Raw genomic sequence first — 23,028 nt, 5'->3', positions numbered from 1 at the left:
CACTGTTATGCTACAAGATAACTGATGAAGAGGCTCTCTATACATACATATGTACTGATAATGATGCTGAAAATAATGCTGATAAAGACCCATCAGCTTTAAAAAAAAAAAAAAAAAAAAAAGATGGCCGGGCGCAGTGGCTCAAGCCTGTAATCCCAGCACTTTGGGAGGCCGAGACGGGCGGATCACGAGGTCAGGAGATCAAGACCATCCTGGCTAATACGGTGAAACCCCGTCTCTACTAAAAAATACAAAAAACTAGCCGGGCGACGAGGCGGGCGCCTGTAGTCCCAGCTACTTGGGAGGCTGAGACAGGAGAATGGCGTGAACCCGGGAGGCGGAGCTTGCAGTGAGCTGAGAGCCGGCCACTGCACTCCAGCCTGGGCGGCAGAGCAAGACTCCGTCTCAAAAAAAAAAATAAAATAAAATAAAAATAAAAAATAAAAAAAAATAATAATAAAAAAAAGGATAAACAAGGGGACACAGTCAAAGGGAATATGGTTCAACTGTTTATTTAAATCTGGTAATCAGATAAACTGTCAAATGTATAATAAAATAACAGTAGGAAAATTCACTTCATTATTGCATGAAATGAAAATCAAAAGAAAGCGCATTTACAAACGCACACTAAGCCAGGCTTTAGGTGATTTTCAACTCTCCACCAAAGCAATCAAATAGAGATTAACATGCCTGTCAGCTGAAACCAGGCTGTCAAAATGAAAGCCTTCAATTACACATGTCCTTACCAAAAAGGATTTAAAAGATTTTTCTCCTAAATAATGAGCACTCCATAGTTTTTAATAAAATAATAATGTTTAATTTTGCTTATGTGCTAAAAAGGCATTTTTAAGGAGATTAAAATGCAGATTCAAGACCACCAGAAGAAACTTGCCAACATGAAATCAGACCATTTGGTCTTCTCTTCCGAGTATGTTGTTCATTTGTCTTTTACTCAGCAACAATTCCTGCAAAATGATAATCAAAACAGCCTTTTGGTAAACATGAGCTTAAACACTGCCTCTCAAATCAGATTGCATTTCAAGTAATCTGCAACCAAACCAAGAAAGCACTTTGTGAACATCATTCTCATTTTAAAAAGTAACAGGGAAACTGCCCTTTGAGGTTCTGAGGGACTCAGACACCAAAGTTTAGGACTCAGCAGTTCATGATCACTGACACATCCAACCCTCTAGCCATCATTTTGAAAGTGAAGCAGAATGGGGTTCAGGAGGAAGAGAACAGGGGAAAATGAGATACTTAATAGTGACTCTCAAGAGGAAAACAAAGCAACCGTGAGAAATATTCCAAGGATATTAACAAACTTTCATCTCTGAAACAGTGGATCACCAAATACGTCATAAAATTTGGAAGGATCAGATTCTCTTCTCCATATCCATGGAGAAGATACTGCTGATAAAACTATTGACATAGGAAAAGTAGTTCCTCAAAGAGTATCAGGTTCCAAGTATATTTTTCAGAATTTTTTCACCATTACATAAACAGGATGAGCTACTTCATAGTACTCAAAATCCAGCAGAAAAGGCAAGACCAGACCATATCTCAGGATTCAGGTATCATTATTTCAGATTTTAAGACAATTTACAACTGAAACTGGGCATAAGATTTCCCGATTTACAATCCATAAGGAAAAAGGGAGGTTCTTCCTAGGGAAGAAAGTTATTTATTGACTCAAAATAATAAACTGCTCTTTAAACACATTGTAAGTATATATTTTAACAAAGAAAGTACATTAGATCAGGATTACATTTTGCTGATGGGGGTGATATGTCGTCTTTGTCTCTTTCCTTTTAAAGCCAAGTGTCATCTTAGGTGACCAGTTACTTACCTAAGAGTAACATTACATAAAACACTCACTAGTGGTACCTGCCACACTTGTGATTCCTTCCCAGGCAGGAACTTCCGAGGCTACACCCTTATCCAAAGAGGGTGTCTGAGTTTAGGGCAGTCAGGAGTTCTATGAAGGGACTCGCTAAAAACTAGATTCTCGATCTTTGGGGTTAAGATTGGGAAATAAAGACAGAATCCAGCAATCAGCAGCCACAATTGTGGCTAACAGGGAAAGAAGAGAGAAGGAGCTATGAATGAGCCAAAATTCTGACTAAGTAGAAACGACATGACAGAGAAGACATGCACAGAGAGTAGATAAGAAAGCCAAGTAAAAACAGCCAGAGAAGCAGGTGGGCATGAACAAAGCAAACACACGCTGACTGGCTGGTTACATTAAGGTTAGAGGATCCAGAATAGTGAGGACCCAAAATGTCCCGCTGCCGAGGCCTTATCCACTTCCCAGTCCATACGTACACATTTCACTGCAATTCCCAAGACCGAAATCCTCAACTTTTCCAGGGATGCTAGAAAACCCAGGATTAGGGATGAGATTCCTGTCCCCCATTCCCACATCGATCTTTATAAAGAATGCCCCATTATTTGGGTTATTTTAGTGAGTCCCTGTTCCTCATAACCTAAAGGGTAGATTAACCAATTTTGTTGTATTCTATAATCCAGACTTCTCACCAATTCAAAAAATTTTCCATAAATTTGCTCATACATCACACTTCATTTTTTAGACCATAAGTGATGCAACTTTCGTTCCCTAAACTGAGGCGATAATATTTTTCTTTTCCAATCCACAATTACCCAACCATCCCACCCCACCCACCATTTTCTCCTAACCTTAGATATTTTAGGTCTGGGTCAAATCGGGAATAAGGCAAGATGCCTTCTCACTCTAACTCCCTCTTACCTTTAAGGTCAGTAATGGGAGCAACTAAGCTAGCATTTAATTAGTACAACTGGAAGAAATTTTCACAGTATCTATCAAAAGTATAAATGCAATACCACTGGCCCTAGCCATCTGAAATTCTGGACATCTATCCCACAGAAATAATAAAAACTTGGAAATAATCAATAAGTTCATCAAGAAAGGAATTAGTTAAGTAAATTAAGCTGCACTCATACAACAGAAATGGATCCAGAATAGGTATTTTTAAAGGAGGTGGATCTCTGAGAAACGGCCTGGAATGACAGCTGTAAATATTTATAATGTGCATACTTTACTAAAAATATTTACAGAAAATATACATAAGTAAAATACCCAAGTAATACATATATTACTTTGAAGAAGTAAAATTTACAGGTTGCAGAACATTATGTATAGTTTCCACATTACATGTAAAATTATTACATTTTGGAAAAATCTTTATATAGATGTATACATAGAAAAACATCTGCAAGGATACACACTGAACTGGCTATACAGCTCATCTCTGGGCAATGAAAGTTGGGAGCTATTTTCACCTACTTGATTCACAAATATTATACATTTGTAACTTTAAAAACTTTATAAATAAAGACTAGTCATGCCAAAAGCTATTTTGTCCTTTTGTTCTAAATACTATAAAATCATTAAAATTTAGAAGACCACAAAATTCAACATTCATATCATCAAATTAAATTCCTATTCATTTCTCCCACATCTGTATGAAATCATTTAGCTAGTTCTACAAAAAGATACCACATATTTAACTCATCTAGAAAATCCTCACACTGCCAGCTCTAGGTTTGATACGAAGTCACTATGAAATCCAAAAGTCACTACTCTGTTCAAACACATCCACAAACAGTAAGAAAGTTACTGACTCTTAACTTCTCTGTGCCAGAACTTTTTGTAAAACAATTTTTTTTGAGATGGTATAACAGTACATCTCCCTTCCTTCTATCATTTCTAAACTAAAAAAAAAAAAAAAAAACTAAAACAGTCTGCTCTGTTGCCCAGACTGGAGTGCAGTGGCGTGATCTTGGCTCACTGCAATCTCCACCTCCCGGGTTCACGCCATTCTCCTGCCTCAGCCTCCTGAGGAGCTGTGACCACAGGTGCCCACCACCAGGCCTGGCTAATTTTTTGTATTTTTAGTAGAGACGGGGTTTCACAGTGTTAGCCAGGATGGTCTCGATCTCCTGACCTCGTGATCTGCCTGCCTCGGCCTCCCAAACTGCTGGGATTACAGGTGTGAGCCACCGCGCCTGGCCAAAACAATTTTTCTACCAATCGACGAAGTGCCAAATATCAGGAAAAGGTGATCCAATAGTACCTGGAAGACAAAAGGCAAAGTATGATACTCCTAAAAAATCCAAATTGTAACACGGACATTAAGAATAGATTGTATTAGATATATTCTGTGATTCTGAAAACATTTAAGTATGAGAAAAAACACACTTACACACTTTGCAGTAATCATAAGGCATGCTTGCCTATCAGTGTATGCCAAAATCTCAAGAAACAAAATCACTTTTGCCAAGCAAGTATTAATCCAAGACTAGTTTATTTTACTTGCTCTGACAAATTAAATGTGAAAGTACTGGGAATACAAAAAAAGTAGACATTTCCAAAAATATCAATTTATGCTTTTTTTTTTAAAGTCCTATGCCAAGTAAATATATACTCTACATCAAAATTCAAACAGTATCTAGCCTTGGGTGATTAGGTTACTTTTCCTGCTTTTCACTCATCAGTGTTATATAAATTTTCTACAATGACCATATATTATTGTTTGTATAATATTTGAGAAGTTTAAAATAGGGCCAGGCTCAGCGGCTCACACCTGTAATCCCAGCACTTTGGGAGGCTGAGGTGGGTAGATCACCTGAGGTCAGGGGTTTGAGACCAGCCTGACCGACATGGTGAAACCCCATCTCTATTAAAAATACAAAATTAGCCTAGTGTGGTGACACATGCCTGTAATCTCAGCTACTTGGGAGGCTGCGGCAGGAGAATTGCTTGAACCAGGAGGCAGAAGTTGCAGTGAGCCAAGATTGTGCCATTGCACTCCAGACTGGACAAGAGTGAAACTCCATCTCAAATAAATAAATAAATTTAATTTAATTAAATAAGCTTGGAATTTTTAATAACCTCAGAGATCCAGATGACATCTTTTTCTCAGTGCTTCTTCCTTACATGAGAAAGGAACCCAGGTCAGCCACAGGAAGGACGCTCTACAATTCTAATCCCACGTCCAGACCTGTCTTCCAATGTAATAAACAGGTCACTTAGCCTTTAAATCTCTAACTTTATAAAGATAACAGTTAGCCCTCTTCCCACATCTAAAAGCACATAACATTTTATGATAAGGGCTTTTACCAGACTTTACAACTTAATAAAAGGTAAAATAGGCCAGGCGTGGTGGCTCACGCCTACAAACCAACACTTTGGGAGGCCAAGGTGGGTGGATCACGAGGTCAGGAGTTTGAGACCAGCGTGGCCAAGACCCCAGCCTGGCCAATATGGTGAAACCCCGTGTCTACTAAAAATACAAAAATTAGCCAGGCGTAGTGCAGGCGCCTTATAATCCCAACTACTCCAGAGGCTGAGGCAGGAGAATTGCTTGAACCCAGGAGGCGGAGGTTGCAGTGAGCTGAGATCACACCACTGCATTCCAGCCTGGGTGACAGAGCATGACTCCAACTCAAAAAAAAAAAAAAAATTAAAAGGTAAACAGTAAACAGTACATCCCCCTTCCATTATTTCTAAACTTAAAAAAAAAAAAAAACAAGAACTAAAAAAAATGAAGAGGGGCAAACTCTGTAATTCTGTCAATAACTGTTACTAAGCTTCTAATATTTCTATCCTAATAGACTAGCAATTCTTTTTGAAAAACTGTGAAACATGGAATAAAATACTGCTGGACTGACTTCAAAGTAAAGAAACTTCCTTAATTATCTAAGCAACAATCTACCTTTAAATTGAGTGATGCACAGACAATGTGTTATTTTTCCGGCTGTGATAAATCTAGTTCATGACTTGTAGGTGGCAGGAGAAACAAATACATATGCATGCAAACAATCTATATTTTTAATGTAGTGTTGAGTTTTAAGAAACTCAGTCTGGAATAAAACACCTCAAGGCTAAAAAAGGATCAGCATTACACACACACACACCCTCCCTCACCCTTCAAATATCACATTGGAATCAACATTTTTAGATTGTTTAGCAAGCGATACATTCCTGAAGTCACTTCTATAGCAAAAATCACTCTGATGCTTACTTCATACAGCAATGAAACCTATTGTCTATGAAACCTATAATCGATGGCACTATAACAATGAGAGTATAGACAAGGTTGTTGGGTAACAATTTCCCCTAACACATGTGAAAAACAAAAGTTAGATGAATGACAAACATTGTATATTCATCTTCCTTGTGCTAAATTAAACTGCTGTGGCAAGGAATCTGCAAAATGGCAATAAGAATTCCTCCCATCCTTGTACACATATCCTTCTGCCATGTGATTTTACCACTCCTCCCAAAAAGTAGAAAAATCTATTTCCTTTCCCTTTGAAGTTGAGCTGGCCTTGTGATGTGCTTTAACCCACAGAATGTGGCAGAGTGGCATTGTGTGACTTTCCAAGACTAGGCCTCAAGAGTCCTGCAGCTTCTACTCTCACTATATTAGAACACTGCTGCACCCAAGAAACAAAGTATAGGCAAGTTTCTTTCAGGATGAGGAATCAGTGACAAGTGAGGGCCAGCCAACAGCCACCACCAACCACCCCACACTCAAGTGAGACCATCTGAAAACAGAGCCCCAGCCAAGCTGACCATGGGTCTGACCCCAAACTGAAGAATTGCCCAGCCCAGCCAAACCCAAATTGCTAACTTGTATTATAAGCGAGTAAAATGGTCCTTACTTTAAGCCACTAAGTTTTGGGGTGGTTTGTTATACAGCTATAGATAGCTGATATACTGAATGTCAGAATCCATGATGAGAGAACCGAGCCTTTCGGTCTGTCAGAGGCACCCTTGATGGCAAAACTTCAAAAGAGGCACCTACCTCAACAAGAGGCTGCTACGGAATCATCCTTGGAAAAATTACACTCTCCCTACCAATTTCCTTGCCTTGACCCCTGGTCAAGTCCTGCAAATTGTAAACTTGGAAATGCCCCCAAGTTCTTATTCTCCCCCTTTCTCAGACCTGCTCAGGTCAGAGGTCTCTTGCGGCTGTGCACTAGTCTTTGCCTCGGAATGAGTCCATCCATTTTCTCCCTGGCTTCGCAGACCTGACTGTAGAATCCCATCCACCACCCTACCAAACTCCTCTCAGCCACCATCAGCTTTTACTTTTGCAATCCCTACCTCTGTGCCAACAGTTCACTGTAATCTCCAACCAAGTCCTAGTCTTATCACTTCTATGAAATAGTGATCCAGAATTTATTACAAATAATAGTAAACAAAACTTACAGTAAACAACTAACAGCACTGTCATGCTAGAGTCATTCTGTAAGGTTACATACTTATTCCAATACAAATACCACTGCTTAAAACATTTTTGGAAGTATTTTAAAAGCAAATTAATGTCACCTTAGAAAATTAGTCTCATTTCTTCACAGGAGGACTGATAGAAATGGCTAATTTTGGCCGGGCGCGGTGGCTCAAGCCTGTAATCCCAGCACTTCGGGAGGCCGAGACGGCCAGATCACGAGGTCAGGAGATCGAGACCATCCTGGCTAACACGGTGAAACCCTGTCTCTACTAAAAAAATACAAAGAACTAGCCAGGCGAGGTGGCGGACGCCTATAGTCCCAGCTATTCTGGAGGCTGAGGCTGGAGAATGGCGTAAACTCGGGAGGTGCAGCTTGCAGTGAGCTGAGATCCGGCCACTGCACTCCAGCCCGGGCGACAGAGCGAGACTCCGTCTCAAAAAAAAAAAAAAAAAAAAAAAAAAAAAAAAAAAAAAAAAAAAAAAGAAATGGCTAATTTTGTTGTTGTTGTTGTTTACCAGAAAATAAACACCACCTTTATCAAGATAATAACAACAGAAAGTATTTCCAATTTCTCAGAATGAAAATAACATGACACCAGCACAAGTGTTAAAAGAGTAAATGGCTACATTTCTTATTCTGATAGCTTCCCACCACACACCGAAGGTTCCTCAAGGACAGCTGCCACCAGAACTGCTGCAAGAAGCTTCACAGTCAACTCCTCAAGCAAAGACTAAAATATTATTTCTTTTTAGAATATCTTGGTTGAGGGAGAACATATCAATATGGAGAACAGATCTTTGCTTCTCGAATTCAAGAAAAACCATTAACTAATCTATCAATTTTTCTCTGATACAGTGTGCCAGAGTGCCCTGTGAAGAATCCTTTTCCATCCCTACCACATGTCTAGGTGAAGGGAGAGGAGGGGGTGGCAAAGTGCCAGTACACTAGCAGACACTCCTGGTGATGCTCCAGGCTCTGCTCCCTTTCTGCTGGTAGCAGTAGGCATCTTTTCTGGTAGCTGCAGCAGCTTGATGTGGGGGGGAAGAAGGGGCCATCCACCAATCACCTCTTCTTGAAGCCATATTTTTTGCGTTCATTGAAGAGATCTTAGAGCTTCTCAAATTGACAATCTTTGGGCAGCCATCTCTGTCCTTCTCCTGGATGGTGCACTCCTTACAATAACAGGCACCAGAGATTCCAAGACCTCCACGGATCTCACGGTGCCCCGGTAAGATCCATAATTACACTCATCACATCACCAGAGTGCAGGGACACACACAGGAGTCACAAATCACACACTCGCCATCACATTTTTCATCCAGTCTTCCAATGGCAACATCAGCCTGCTTGTGGCAAAAGATCTAAGTTTTCATTTTTAAAAAATGTAGCTATAAAGTAAAAATGGACACCCTCCCACACATCCCCCTGAAGGAAAGAACACTTTCTGTATATAACAATTCTGATATGATTAATTTAAGGTCAGTCATACCTCATAACGACCATCTTTCCTATTTTTGTCACTCCCTTTCTTCCACGTAGCTCCAAAAGACAAGGAAATATTTAGTTTTAAACAACTACATATGGCTAAAAATAATTTCATTTTTTAATATGATAGATGAACAAAACGAGCATCCAACTGTAAGTTTTGCCTGTCCTAGTCACTGGAACTTCAACTATCCCACTTTTCCATAAAGACTGTTCAAGCAAAAATATAAGTTACAAAGCTGCCTATATTATCTATTTCCAATGGGCTTTAAAGAACAGGACATGAAGGCCAGGTGCAGTGGCTCACGCCTATAATCCCAGCACTTTGGGATGCTGAGGTGGGCAAATCACGAGGTCAAGAGTTTCAGACCAGCCTGTCCAACATGGTGAAACCCTGTCTCTACTAAAAATACAAAAAAATATTAGCTGGACGTAGTGGCAGGTGCCTGTAATCCCAGCTACTCGGGAGGTTAAGGCAAGGCAGGAGAATCACTTGAAGCCGGGAGGCGGAGGTTGCAGTGAGCCGAGATCGTGCCACTGCACTCCAGCCCAGGCAACAGAGTAAGACTCCATCTCAAAAACAAAAAAAGAAAAAAAGAAAAAAGAACAGAACATGAAATTATAGCCTTCAGAAAGTCTTGCAGCACTTATGAAGACAATCAGAAAAATGGCTACAGATGAACTGAGAGGCTCAGCATCTCTTGGCCCTAGAGATCAGAGATCGTCACTTTTTAAACAACTGGTGGGTATTTACTTTACTAAAGATAAACACTCCAGCCCCGATCTTGACTTATGCCAAAAATATTACTATTCTTAAGTTCATCCTAATGATCACAATTTGAAACTACACAGAAACACTTTCCCTAGTACTATTTCAGCCACCCCCGACTACCCAGGAAAGGTGCCATATTAAAAATGTTTCCACAACAACTTGTGTTTAAGGTCAGGCACTGGGTTTAAGACTTCAGAAACTTGAAAGGGCATATACAAGGAAAAATTTTAAAGGGATTACATAGTAAAACATTCTCTGCTACAGCTCCAGTCACTCAAGGGAAACTAAATGTGAGAAAGCACACACTGTTCCTTAACTGCTCAAAATTAAACCCACTTAATTCCCCCATACAGATTTTTTTCCCACCCCTCAGTCATTAATTCCTTCTCCCAAAAGAGCAGGCACTCTACCCAAACAGTGCTTGCTGAGTTTGAATTTCTATTAAGGTACTGGCTTAAATGATGTTCTACTTGCTTTGTAACTTAGGATAAACTATTAATCCTTGAATCACTCAAATACCAAAATGTTTCTAACTCAAAGGAAAAGAAGGGACTACGATTCAAATTCACTGTTTAAGTGACTAAAATTAATTTTGGTATTATTTTTCCTAATTAGGGTTAATTTCAGAACTTCTCTGTAATTTCATTTTTTAAACCTATATAATCAGTCCCTTCTTCATAACATAAGACAAACCGAAGTGATTCTGACTACGATATCCAACCCAAAGACTCTAAAATGATCTTTTTAAAGAAATGTCACATTTTGATATTTCTGAAACTATTGGGTTTCATTTGGACAGAATCTGTGTTTAGTCATCACAAGAACATTTCCAAAATGAGGTAAGTCAGTAAGATAAAAACTTATACTTCAAAACTATCCTCCTGAGTCAACAGGGGTATCTGTTTCACCACACACAAGAATACTCTTCCTCTGAAAAGATGAACTGACTAGCTTAATAGGCAGAGTGAAAACAAAAGATTTTTTAAAAATCAGGTGATGCCTGTCTCCTTTTTGCACTAAGTCAGTGGCAATACCTTTGCATGTTATAAAAAAGTGGCCTCATACTACTTACAGCCATTATAGTAGTATTTGGCCAGTCTTTGAACACTTCCAAGAAATTACCATTCAGCACCATCCCATACAACTTTCTGTGAAGAGAGAAACAGTCTGTATCTGCACTATCCAATAAGGCAGTTGTAGCCACAGTTCATTAGTGAGCACTTGAAATGTGGCTAGTGCAACCAAAGGACTATATCCTATTTCTTTAATTTTACTTAATTAATTTAAATGTAAATAGCCACATGTGGTTAGTGGCTACCAAGCTGGACAGTGTGGTGCTAGCCCCTTTCTTCTGGGAACACTGCTGCTGCTCTGTTATAAAATACCAGCCCCGCCTAAGGGACCACCTCCCTCCAACTAATGACCGGTCATGCGGTATGTCTATTTCACGTACTTTTCGTCAACCCTCAACTTTCTGCTCCTCAACCTTACCTTACAACACACACCCACCTCCACCTCACTGACAGATGATCACCCAAGATTAAAAATATAATCTACTGTAATAGGCCAGGCGAAAGGTGATGGCTGAAATGAAGACAACGTATGTTTACATATAACCTGGTTACATGTTAAATAAACATGCCCTGATGAATAAATATAGGTAAATAAAAATCATTTTAATGCCCCTAAAGGGATAGATTTTTACTGATTCCTACATAATATATATGTTCTCAGATATATTTTTACTCTATTGAGTCATAGGCCAGGTACAGTGGCTCACGCCTGTAGTCCCAGTACTTTGGGGAGGCCAAGGCAGGAGAATCACTTGAGGCCAGGAGTTTGAGAATAGTCTGGGCAACATAGTAAGATTCCATGTCTACCAAAAAAAAAAAAAAAAAAAGGTTTTAATAGTTTAAAATTTATTGAGTCAATAATCTTTTTTTTTTTTTTGAGACGGAGTCTCGCTCTGTCGTTGCCCAGGCTGGAGCATAGTGGCGCGATCTCGGCTCACTGCAACCTCCGCCTACCAGGTTCAGGCAATTCTTCTGTTTCAGCCTCCTGAGTAGCTGGGATTACAGGCATGTGCCACCATGCCCGGCTAATGATTTTGTATTTTTAGTATAGAGATGGGGTTTCACTATATTGGCCAGGCTAGTCTCGAACTCCTGACCTTGTGATCTGCCTGTCTCGGCCTCCCAAAGTGCTAGGACTACAGGCGAGAGCCACCGCAGCTGGCCCAAGTCAGTAACATTTCTAACATCTGTCTTTACACCAACAAGGAAACAATGTGATATAAGTGGAAGAAAATACTGAATTAGGGCAGAATCATGAGTCTGGGATCCTAAGGACTTTGTGGCCATAGGCAAGTTTCTTCAACTTTGGCCATTAGAGAGTTTTCAGTTACAAGACAAAGCAGCTGGGATGGATTTTTTTTCCTTTGGTCTCTTCTAAAATTAAATTTCCTAATTCTCTCTATATTCTTGTGCCACTTCTCACCTAGGAACTTACTTATAAAAGCCAGCAATGACCTGCCATTCTTTCCGCAGCAACCCCCACCTGCTGCTCCTCTTCCTCTGCTTTCTTGAGTCACCCCATAATTAAACAAAGAGAGATAGTGACACTGCCAGAGAGAAAGAAAGAGAACCAGATGATTCAAAGTAAAATCTAAGTTACACAGGATAGGTCAATAGGCACCAACCCCCCAAAATATAACTCTTTTTCAATCCCCAGACTAAACAGAGTAGGAAAACAAGCAGTTGGAATACCCTTAGTACAAACTCTGGTTCAAATTGATGCAACCAGTTCAAAACAAAATCATTGATTCTTCTAAGAATTAATCCACAGAATGATTATGAGAAGTCTCACAACTATCACAGGTCACTGGCTTCCAAAATACTCCCCGAATGAAGATCTATCATTGACAGGGCAGAAAGTCATCCACCTCTACTTTCCATCTAGTTTTTCTGACAAATAGCTCCAGTGGTAACTAAAGGTTAGAAACCTAAACCCATAAATGTCAATAAAATGTGTATTTTTACCTAAGGGAAGAATCGCACGAGCACCCCCAATACTAGGCTTCTGAGAATTATACTAAATGCCACTTACCTGGAAGAGGTTTCAAAATAAAATCAGGGATAATATGAATGTAGAGGTCTCTATCATTTCTATCTTAAAATGTTTTCCCATATATCAAAATACACAATCAGTTTAAAAGGTCAATTCATCTCAATCCTCAATGTCCAAGAAGTTTCTTAAAGCTAAGCCAGAGTTTATTCTCAAATGACTGTTTGGCAAGTGAGAAGAAATTTGAAATATATCATTTACTCACAACAGATTCCAAAGTATTTATCTAAATCAACTCTAGAAATAAAGTACTGCCAATCCATTCTCTAAAGGATTTTTATTTCTCTTCTGCTTTTCAGTTAAGCCAAGTCTGAAATGCCTTTTTAATTAATATATTGAATTCTTGTCTAGTATCAAAAACTTGGCCAATTAATGGCAGCTAGGGAAAAGAGAAACACTTGAATCACTCTGACTAAGAGCTGTTTCGGTATAATCTAAACAAAACTATCCTAGAGGAGAATGTATGACTTCACATGATTACATGGGGAATTATATTTAAATAGCAAAAAAAACTTTCCCAAAAAGTACATTGTAAAGGAATTATAATATCTATTAGATTGGTTTTGACTTAAAAAGAATGACCTGGTTCTATGGTCTTAGCAGGTACCACACCCACCCTATCCTGTCAGTCCCTTATAATTTATAAAAATAGAACTCCTGCCATCATAACAACCTTTGAAAGCCACTTGTTCTGCAATTCTGCTCCTGTGTTTCACCTGTATCCCTGATGGTCTCCAGCAGTCCTAATTCCTACACAGGAAGACGTTCCACAGAACTTCAAGGTGAGCGTTATATATAAATACATGAATAGCAAGAGACAGAGATCACTGGTATACTCAAGAAAAGAAAGCTCTAGAGCTTTGGAAGGGCAGTGTGGGACTTCCCCACTCCACCCTACAATGTCTACAGATGCCAGAACTGTGGCAGGGAGCCCTGGGTCCTTTCATCCAGCCAGAAAGGCCACCTCTCAGTCCTATGACCTCAGGAGAGCCAGGCCTCTGCCTGCCTACCTCCACAACACATGCAGGTGGACGCACTCAAAGTGCTTACTCTTCATCTGTGAGGATTAATGAGCTAATTTCTACAGAGTCCTTTAAGCTGATTGGCCCAAACGCAACTAAATAAGCACCATCATTAACCACAGGCAAGATCAAATCCTCAGGATCCAGCGAGGCAAATTTTTAGACGTCAGGCAATGTTTCTCTTCCACAAGGTGGGGAGGGAGTATTTCTCCCCAAAACTCAGAACTTCATCCAGAAAACATTTATTAAATATCTGTTATGACATGCGGGGTATGGAGATGAGAGACCCTGTCCTCAAAGAAGACTTAACAGTCTACAGCCAGGCTGGCAAGGAAGAAACAATTTGCAGACAGTATGAGAACTGCCAGGGAACGAAAGACCCAACAGAGCCTGAAGGGCAAGTGGGGAGGGGGGCTCTAGAGGCAGAGATTATTTGTGTGACAATAAACCACCTGTTCAGGGTATGAGAAGGGAGGCCCAGTCAGGGTGCTGGTTACGTGGTGTGTTCAATTCATGAACATGCACCAAGATATACATTGTTTATATGTATACTTTTCCACATGCATATTATACTTCAATAAGGGCAATATTTAAAAGAAGAGACAGAGCTCTTTGCTACATAGATGAAAATGGAAGGAAGGATCTTGGAATAAGGGTCTTGGAATGGTGTTCCAAGCAGAGGGAAATCTTGCCTAGAAGAGGCATTTCAGCAACTGCAAAACGTTCCTACTGTCCTGAGACTGGAAATGACAAGATGTGGCTGAAAAGGGAGGCAAGAGACAATTCCCAAAAGACCTTAAGCACTGTGCTTCTAATTAGTCTTGAGGATGATGGGAGAGTTACTAAAGGCGTTTCAGCCTGGGAGAAACGTTATAAAGAATTTTGGTATAGCAGTATCATTCTGGTAGCAATGCACACTACAGCCAGAAACAAGAATGGAAAAAAGGAACCTGATTAGGAAATTATTACAATCATCTAAATAAGAATCGATAAGGGCCTGAACTAAACCAGTGGTGGCCGACATGAAGAGTCAGAGTCAAATCAAAGAAGATTTCAAGGAGGTGGAGTATTTAGGATTGGGTGACCAAACAGATGTGAGAGATGGACGAAGACAGGAAAGTACAGGATGGCCAGCCTCTCAAGAAGATGAATATAGAAGGAACCAGATTAGGACTGAGGCAAGGGTGGAGAGACAATGAGTTTAAATGTATGAAGTCCCTGTGAAACATTCAAACGAAGACATTAAAAAGGTAGTCCAAACACTGGTCTATAGTCAGGAAGACCCTCCGCATTTGAGGTGGTAGTTGAAGCCTCAAACAGATAGAGATGTGGATCCTGCATCCGGGGCAGGCAGGGGAGTACAGGAAGTCCAGAAGGAAGGCATGGCATGGAAGCTCAAGCAAATGCCTTTCCAAAAGAATGAAAGATGGCACCTAACCCTGCAGAGAGCAGAGAGAAGGACTGCAGCGTCCACTGGCTCTGCCCACAGAATAGTCACGGTGATTTCAGAGAGAGTAACTTGGGTTTCTCAGGGAAAGGGCAGAAGCCAGACTGCAGTGGGCAGAGAGGGAATGGGAGGTTTCTTGAAACAGTTTAGCAGTGCAAGGAAGAAATGAGATAAGGGAGTAGCCAGAGGAGAAAGAAACAGGGAGAGTGTTTTATTTTGTTCTCTTTTGTCATTTAAAGATAAGAGACAGGCTTGAGAATATTTATAAACTGAGGGAAAAGCAGAGAGGGAAAGAAGGAGACAGGGAAGCAATGGTGATGACTTTATCTGAAAATGAAGGCCTCTGTCCTCGCACTGGCTGGGACACACAGGGAGCGTTTCTTTTAGTCAGCAGCATTTCCTGCCAGCATGGCAGCCTTCAGGCAAACTCAGAGGTGGAAGAAAGTGCAGTCTTAGCAGGTTGTTCTCGGAGCCCTCTCATAATGGGCTGCTCCTCTTCAGCAACCTTCCTGCAGGATGCTCTCATCACTTGTCAGAGGGCCATTTGGCACCTAAACCCCTGAGCTGTCCAAATCGCCAGGAGCTCCACAGGTCTCTTCAGTTTCCTCCCATAGCAGTGGAGATGCAAGGGGAAGCCAGATCCCCGGGGGCCTCTCCCCTTATAAGCCCCTTCCAGCAGCCCAGCAGAAGAGTGGGACTAGGGAACAACCTCTCCTTCCTACCTCCTCCCTGCTAGAAACATAGCAGAGAAACTCTTCAAGCCATTCCAGAATCTTGCCAAAGATAGGACTGTGTTCTCTCCTGATAACTTGCATCTGATTAGCAAATGAAGTCTATAGAAGTTATGGCTAAGACTAATTGAAAGCATGCTGTGTGCCAGGCACGATTCTCAGTGCTTTACATTCTCTCATTCCTCACAACCCTATTTTTATCATCTCTGTGTTACCAATGAGGAAACTGAGTGCAGACACATCTAAGTCATTTGCTCAAGGTCGCAGCGTCAGTGACTGCCATTGCAGGACATGAAACAGACCAGGCTGTCGGACTCCAGGGCCGGCACTGCTGCAGCTTATTTTCAAACACCGTCAGTAAACGTAGTATACAATAAACCATGAAAGTCAGGGAAGAATTCATAATATCATTAGTTAAAAATCAAATGCACATATAAAGGATTGCAGTCACTTTACCATAGTTTCTTTTTACCTTGAGATCTCCCCCCAGCCCCTTGACAGCACATTTAAAAGAGTATTTATCTTGTAAATATAATTAATTCTATTGAATTGTACACTTTAAGAATGGTTAAAATGGTACAATTTTTGTTGTGTATATTTTACCACAATAAAAATAATACAAAAGAGGCCAGGCACAGTGACTCACACCTATAATCCTAGCAATTTGGGAGGCTGAGGCGCGCGGGTTACTTGAGGCCAAGACTTCATGACCAGCCTGGACAACATGGTGAAACCCCGTTTCTAACAAAAAATACAAAAATTAGCCGGGCCTGTAATACTAGCTACTTGGGAGCCTGAGGCAGGACAAATGCTTGAATCTAGGAGGCGGAGGTTGCAGTAAGCTGAGATGGTGTCACTGCAATCCAGCCCAGGCAACAGAGCAAGGCTCTGTCTTACAAAAAAAAAAAAAAAGAAAAATTATATATATAAAGAGGCCAGGCACACACCTGTAATCCCAACACATTGGGAAGCCAAGGCAGGAGCATCGCTTAGCTCAGGAGTTCAAGACCAGCTTGGGCAACATAGTGAGACCCCCATCTCTTTTAAAAAAAAATAGGCAGGCATGATGAGGCATGATGGTTTGCACCTATAGTCCCAGCTGCTCATGAGGCTCATGTGGGAAGATCACTTGAGTCCAAGAGTGCCAGGCTACAGTGAGGTATGATGGCACCACTGCACTCTAGCCTGGGTGACAGAGTGAGACCCTGTATCAAAAAAAATAATAAAAAATACAAAAGAACATTTCTATATACATTTTTCTACTTATAAAAAATAAGTGAAATGAAATTAAAATCAAAGCCCTGTCTTCTTTGAGACAAAGCATCTCAGGCATCATTTAGTATTTTAAAAACAACAACAAACAAACTAATCAAGGTCAAAGAACACACTGCAGCAGCAAGGCAGCCTGGTGTAAAGGTCTGGGAGATCAGAACACACACTCAGTGCTCCGGTTCCCTTACCCCAGTGCCAGCGGAGGTACCACTGTCCTCAGACTCCCTCTAGGATATCTATAAAAACCAGTTCTAATCCCCAAACCATTTAAATCCACAGAAACTCTGAGAGCACAGAGCGAAGTGGGAATGCCCGGGGCTATTTACAATCTCATTTTACGAGAGGCTTAAAGACCTGGCCATATGCACTATTACCCGGACCTGAGGAAAACACACCTCAATGGATAAACAAAGCCTCACAGGAGAGAAATAAAGCATTCAAAGGAACCCTCTGTCAAACCATGTCCAGGATTCTAGAACTCAAATTCTTCGTATTGACTAAGATGGCAATTTGTTACTTTTAGGTCATTCTAAATGACCACCCAGGACAAAGGTGAAGCAACACTGAGAAATCTAGTATAAAACTACATAAAGAAAGGTGCATCCTGCAAAAAAAAAAAAAAAAACTAAGAAAATCAAACATATACGTTGAGGCAGGAGTCTAGTGTTTCTCAGAAGAAATTCAGCAAAGGTAACAACACCGCTGGAATCATCTGATTCAAATACAGAAACTGGTACTTCAGTGACTACAACTCTTTGAATGAAAAGCTCCATTCCATTACGGACGGCCAAGTAAACACTTACATGATTCACTTTCATTCCCTGTTTAGCAAATCTAGGTAATATTATTAATACCACCAACAAATAAACTAAGTTTTCAACTGGCATAGCTTTAAGTGCCCCTTATACTTCTAAAGGTAGGGGTACCTACCTTTGGGGGCTCAACTCACACCCAAATTCCTTCTGTAGAGAGGTACGGAACAAAGATTAACAAGGCTGAAGAGTATAAACAGGTCGGAAAGCCTCCAAAAAGACAGAAATATTTGAAATCTACTAAGACAAGGATATCAATGGCTAGAAGAAGGAATTTAATAATTTCCAACATTTTTAACCCCTCTGTAAATATAAAACTCCCTCCAATCGATTTTACATCACTTCCAGGTCATGAATAAACTTCTGAACCAGAATACTCCTAAGAGCATTACAGTTTCTCCACCGACCTTTTAAAACACAAGAACAATTATACAATAAAGAGAAAACTTTATTTTTAGGCTTGCAAAATCCTGTGTTTATTTTTCTAAAACAGAAGTCAAACAACTGAATGTGCTTTGTTTGGGTTTTAGTAAACTTATTCCCTCATAATCCTGGGGGCCCCAAACTCTGCCCAGAAGGAAATAAAGAAAAAGTCCTCCGTGCCCGTGCCATGCTGGAAAGTTAAAACACGGTGCCTCCTTTGGCTTTCTGCTCAGGCACATCTGAGCCTCCTGCTGCTGGTCACGGTTCACACTGCTGGAGTCATATCATATGACACCTGCCGTATGGCGGGTAGAAGCAAAGGCTCTCAACTGGCATTCATGTTGAAACTGGTTCAGTGTTTGAACTGCTAACTTCTGCGTGTAATGTTTAAGCAAAAGTGCTTAACCACAAGTTCAGTCTTAATCTCTGAACTAGCATTAAACCCTAAATGGAAACAGGTTTGTAATTCCCTATAAACATTAAGCCCTTGCGAAAAACCTATTCCAGCAATTTGATTTTTCAATAACAGGGCCCCCACACAGGCCATCTCTTTCTCTTTTAGTTGGGAAAATATGAGATAAACTTCATATTTTTCATAGAAAAGCCCTTCCCACAATGCAAATGTGCAAAAGTCAGGGTAGAATAAGCAGGTGTTTTTGTTCGCAAACTCCTCTCAAACAGAAAAAAAAACAACAAAAAATTTCTTTTCTTCCACTAAATTGACCACCATAATTAACACCGATGGGACTGCAAACTGAAAGAAGTTCTGCCATTAATCCCACTCAACTTAAACTCAGATTTTATTAGTTCACCAAAAAAATACTGTTTTCAAAAGGCAACGTCTGTATTTTAACCCTAATAATTAACCAAGTAGATATATAAATTGATTATAAGTTCTACCAATCCTATGGACTCTATGGAAAATTATGTGGCAGATACCATTATTGAACTTTTATGACCCACCTCTTCCTGTCAGAAACAGAGTTCACAGCTGGTTACTGAAGGTAACAGTGGAAATAATTAAGCACCTTACAAACTCAGACCTAAAACCTAGCTCAAATATGACCTCTACTAAGAAATACTCTGCTTCCTTCTCTCTCCTGGCAGTCACTCCCTCCTTTGGGCACTCCAAGCACTTACTCATCACATCCTATAGGATCCTTTCCCTATGTCTCCTAACAACTTAGGGCAGGGATCTTTTGTTAATTTCTATATTGCTAGCAAATGGGGCAATGCTTGGAACATAGCAGGCCTTCAGATCTTGTTGCACAAATAACAACTATGAGGTTACACGCTATAAAGTCTGTAAAAAGAGGGGCAGAAAAAACCACAGCATTTTGCCTTGAAAGAAGCAGAAGGCTTCTCAAAGAATATTCACACTCACCTTGGAAGCAGAGTGAGATTTAGTACACAAATATGGGCACTCACAGAAGGGAAAAGCCTCTGCAAGGCAGCAAAGAATGGAAGACCAGATGTGCGGAAGACAGCGGTGTATTCAGGAAGCAATCAGTGAGAGGAGACAACGGGAAGAGGCAGGCAGGTTGAGGGTACAGGGCTTATATGCCAGGTTAAAGAGGTTTCCATGGAATATTCCAGGCTTTGAGAAGCCCCTGAAGCTATTTATTTCAGGCAGTGACATGAAGACTCATCCCATGAGAGTCTCTGGTCAAAAATTATGGAAGATCTGGGTTTTCAAAGAATTTTGTCTACAGATGCCTATTATAGGTTATCTGAAGCTTGTATATATCCTAGGTTACTGACCTGCCCAACATTTTCTCACATATTTCTACACATATAGTCATATACATATTTCCGTCTATGCTATGTTTTATTCAACAGTAGGTGACAAAGGCTCATTTAAACACCTAAAGAAATTTTTGTAGCTGTTTTGTTTTAAAGGGAGGTGACGAATTTTTTTAAGTGAAAGTTAGAAAAAATACTTAATATAAATATCCTTAACTCCTTTTTCATCGCTGTACTTACATACCAAGATTCTGGGAAGGCAACATCCCATCCCTGCCTCAGTCAGGTGAGACGCTGAGGGCCCACTTTACCTGGAGGCTTCCCTAAGTGACAAGACTCTCAAACTGGATGATCCAATAGGTGAAGGGACAAAACAAACCTCCTGGCCCTTCATGTGCCTGGCCCAAGAAAAAGTAACGCCGAGCCCTGCGTCTCTGCCAGGTATTTAAAAATGTAAGATAAGGTGATATTTGTGAGCCGCCCAGAAGGCATCGAAAGGCAGGGAGCAGATCACCGGCAGCCTCGGGTTTCACTCTTGTAGCTCGGCCTGGACCAGAGGGAAGCATCGGCCCCGTACAGGGCTGGAGGCCAGGGCACCCGCTTTCCCCGGGGGGCCGGACTGGGCGGCAGGCGGCGCACCCTGGCACGGAGGGAGGCGGGTACCCGGGCGCTCCGAGTGGCGCGGAGAGCCGGGCTGCAAGGCGGGCGTGGAGTGGCGGCTGTCAGGGAGAGAGGCCAGCATCCTCTCCGGCCTCGGGAAAGCACTGGGGCCTCCACGGCTTCTACGTGGCCCCGTTACCCACGGCGAGGGAGTAACGACGTGAGGCAGAGGAGAGGCTGCGCCAGCAGAGTCCCCCAGGACGCGGCCCCCGGGGCACTGGAAGTCCAGGGCGGCGCCCCCGCAACTCCACCCCACCCGCGGCTGCCTGTCCGCGTGGCCACCGGCCACCGGCCACGAGCTGCGGCCCCGGCACGCGGGGGGAGGGAGATGCGGCGGCGCCGCCGGGTTCCCCTCCCTCCACCGCCCCGGCGATCCGGGAGATAAAAGTTTGCAGCATGCGGCTCGTCTGCAGTGCGAGTCACATCCGCCGCGCCGCCTCCTGCAGCACCAGCGCTCAGAGAACGAACAGATACATTTAAAAAATAAAAAAACTGTTGAAGCCGGTAGGCCTGAAGCTGGCCGCTCTGCCTCCAGGGCGTGTATGCAGGCGAGCCCAGCATCCCGCGCCCCCTCCCGCCCCCGGCCGCGCCTCCCGCCCGGCCTCGGCGCCCGGCCTGTGCCTGCCCCGCCGCTTCCGCAGCACTGACCGATAACCTCCTGCAGCTCGTACGCTTCCCTGCAGATGGGCCAGCCGACAGCCTGTGCCGCCGGGGCTGGGGCCGGGGCCGGGGCCGGGGCCGGGGCCGCGGGAGCTGCCGGGGCCGGCGCTGCTGTCGCGGCCGCTGGGGCCGCCGCCGCCGCTGTCACCGGGGCCGCCTGCTGGGGAAGCTGGACGTGCACGGGCGAGCCGCTCGGCTCCGCCATGATGCTGCGGAGGAGAGCAGGAGGACGCGCCGGCGGGTGGACGACCTTCCACTTGAAACTTCCTTTGCCTCGCCGCCGACACCTCTCGGCCGCCGCACGCCCTCCCCGCCCGCCGCCGCCGCCGCCGCCGCCGCCGCCGAAGCCAGCCAGGAGGGGAGGGAGCAAGAGAGGCCGAGCCGGGCGGAGGGAGGAGGCAGCGCCGGCGGAGGCGGGGAAGGGAGGAGGCGGCGGCCGCTGCGCTCGCCGCGCGCCCCGAGCCTAGCGCGCGCTGTTCTCCGCCTCGGCGAAGGGAACCGCCGCCCCGCCGCCCCCTCCCGTTCCCGCTCCGCTGGCGGCAGGGAAGTTCCCACCAAAGGAGAGTCAGGCCGCTTTGTGTGTGCTTTCGGGGCCGGCGGCCCTGATTCTCCTCCTCCCTCGCTGCTCGCCCTGTGCCTTCGCCCCAGACAATCAGACTCGCCAGAGGACGCCCCCTGGGGACCCGGAGGGCGGGGTCGTTGAACGGCCGCCAGGTTCTCACATTCAGAATTCTCCTGCCACCAAAGAGAACGTGAAGTTCATTTACAAGTTAGCGAGCGGGATACCTACACGGTGTCCCTTTGCGAGACGCCAGTTAGAAAATAACCCAAGTTGTAACTTTCCGGCGCTTTACCTGCCAGTATCCCTTTCCCACCTTGCCTAATCTAATCGCAGTCCTTCTAGTTTTTCTTAGTAAATGAAACTTGATTCCTTAGGTCCCTGGCTGTTCAGACTTTCTTCATTTTTTCCAAGCCGCTTGGATCCCAGGGAGGCGATTTAAGGGGCTGTGGAATTAGAGTAAGACATGCAGGAGAGGTTTAGAAAGTTTGCTCAAATTCTACATGCTTAATAATTGCCATGTTAGCCCGTGAGGACACTGAGGCCAGACATTAGGTGTTTCTTTAAGAGTATACTTGGTAGGGAAATAATTTATTGAGGCATGAAAAGTTCTAACATGCATGTGTTGGAACTTTTAATTGCTGCTTTTTCAACACCCCAAAAATAACCTCATCTGTAAAACTGCTATGGTAAAACCATAGGTTTTCCTGATTATAGGTGTCATATTTTAACAGTGAATGTTCTCTGTGTTCCCTCCATGGAGGTGACCAGGTTCCACCATTCTTGTCTCCAACTGAAACGGGGCAGTAAACCAATAGCATTGGTCGTTTGGCCAAGATGATCTTGTCTGGTTCTCATTGCTAGGACTACTGAAGAAATAGGTAAGAATAATGAGGATGTAATAAAAACTCCAGGGAAATCATGATTTTGTCTCCCGAGTGTATGTACAGAAATCTCCCTAAAATTTTTGAAAGATTATTCAGAAGAAGCCCAGAAATTTACTAGAGAAGTTAGTTGTCTGATCAAAACTTTGATGTCCAC

At 42.7% G+C, this 23,028-nt stretch overlaps 1 protein-coding gene across 1 annotated transcript in view; it reads right to left on the bottom strand.

The window, feature by feature from the left end:
• STK39 (serine/threonine kinase 39) overlaps window positions 1-21,863 on the bottom strand; it is a 303,051-nt gene extending 281,188 nt beyond the window's left edge. The window contains exon 1 of the mRNA XM_030916644.1: window positions 21,417-21,863. Coding sequence (XP_030772504.1) covers window positions 21,417-21,633 — 217 coding nt within the window. The 5' untranslated portion in view covers window positions 21,634-21,863. The remainder of the gene's footprint in view (window positions 1-21,416) is intronic.
• Between the last annotated feature and the right edge of the window lie 1,165 nt (window positions 21,864-23,028).

Source organism: Rhinopithecus roxellana, chromosome 14, assembly GCF_007565055.1.
Source record: "Rhinopithecus roxellana isolate Shanxi Qingling chromosome 14, ASM756505v1, whole genome shotgun sequence".
Taxonomy (NCBI): domain Eukaryota; kingdom Metazoa; phylum Chordata; class Mammalia; order Primates; family Cercopithecidae; genus Rhinopithecus; species Rhinopithecus roxellana.
The sequence above is the reverse complement of the archived record's forward strand: the minus strand, read 5'-3'. Positions and strand labels throughout refer to the sequence as shown.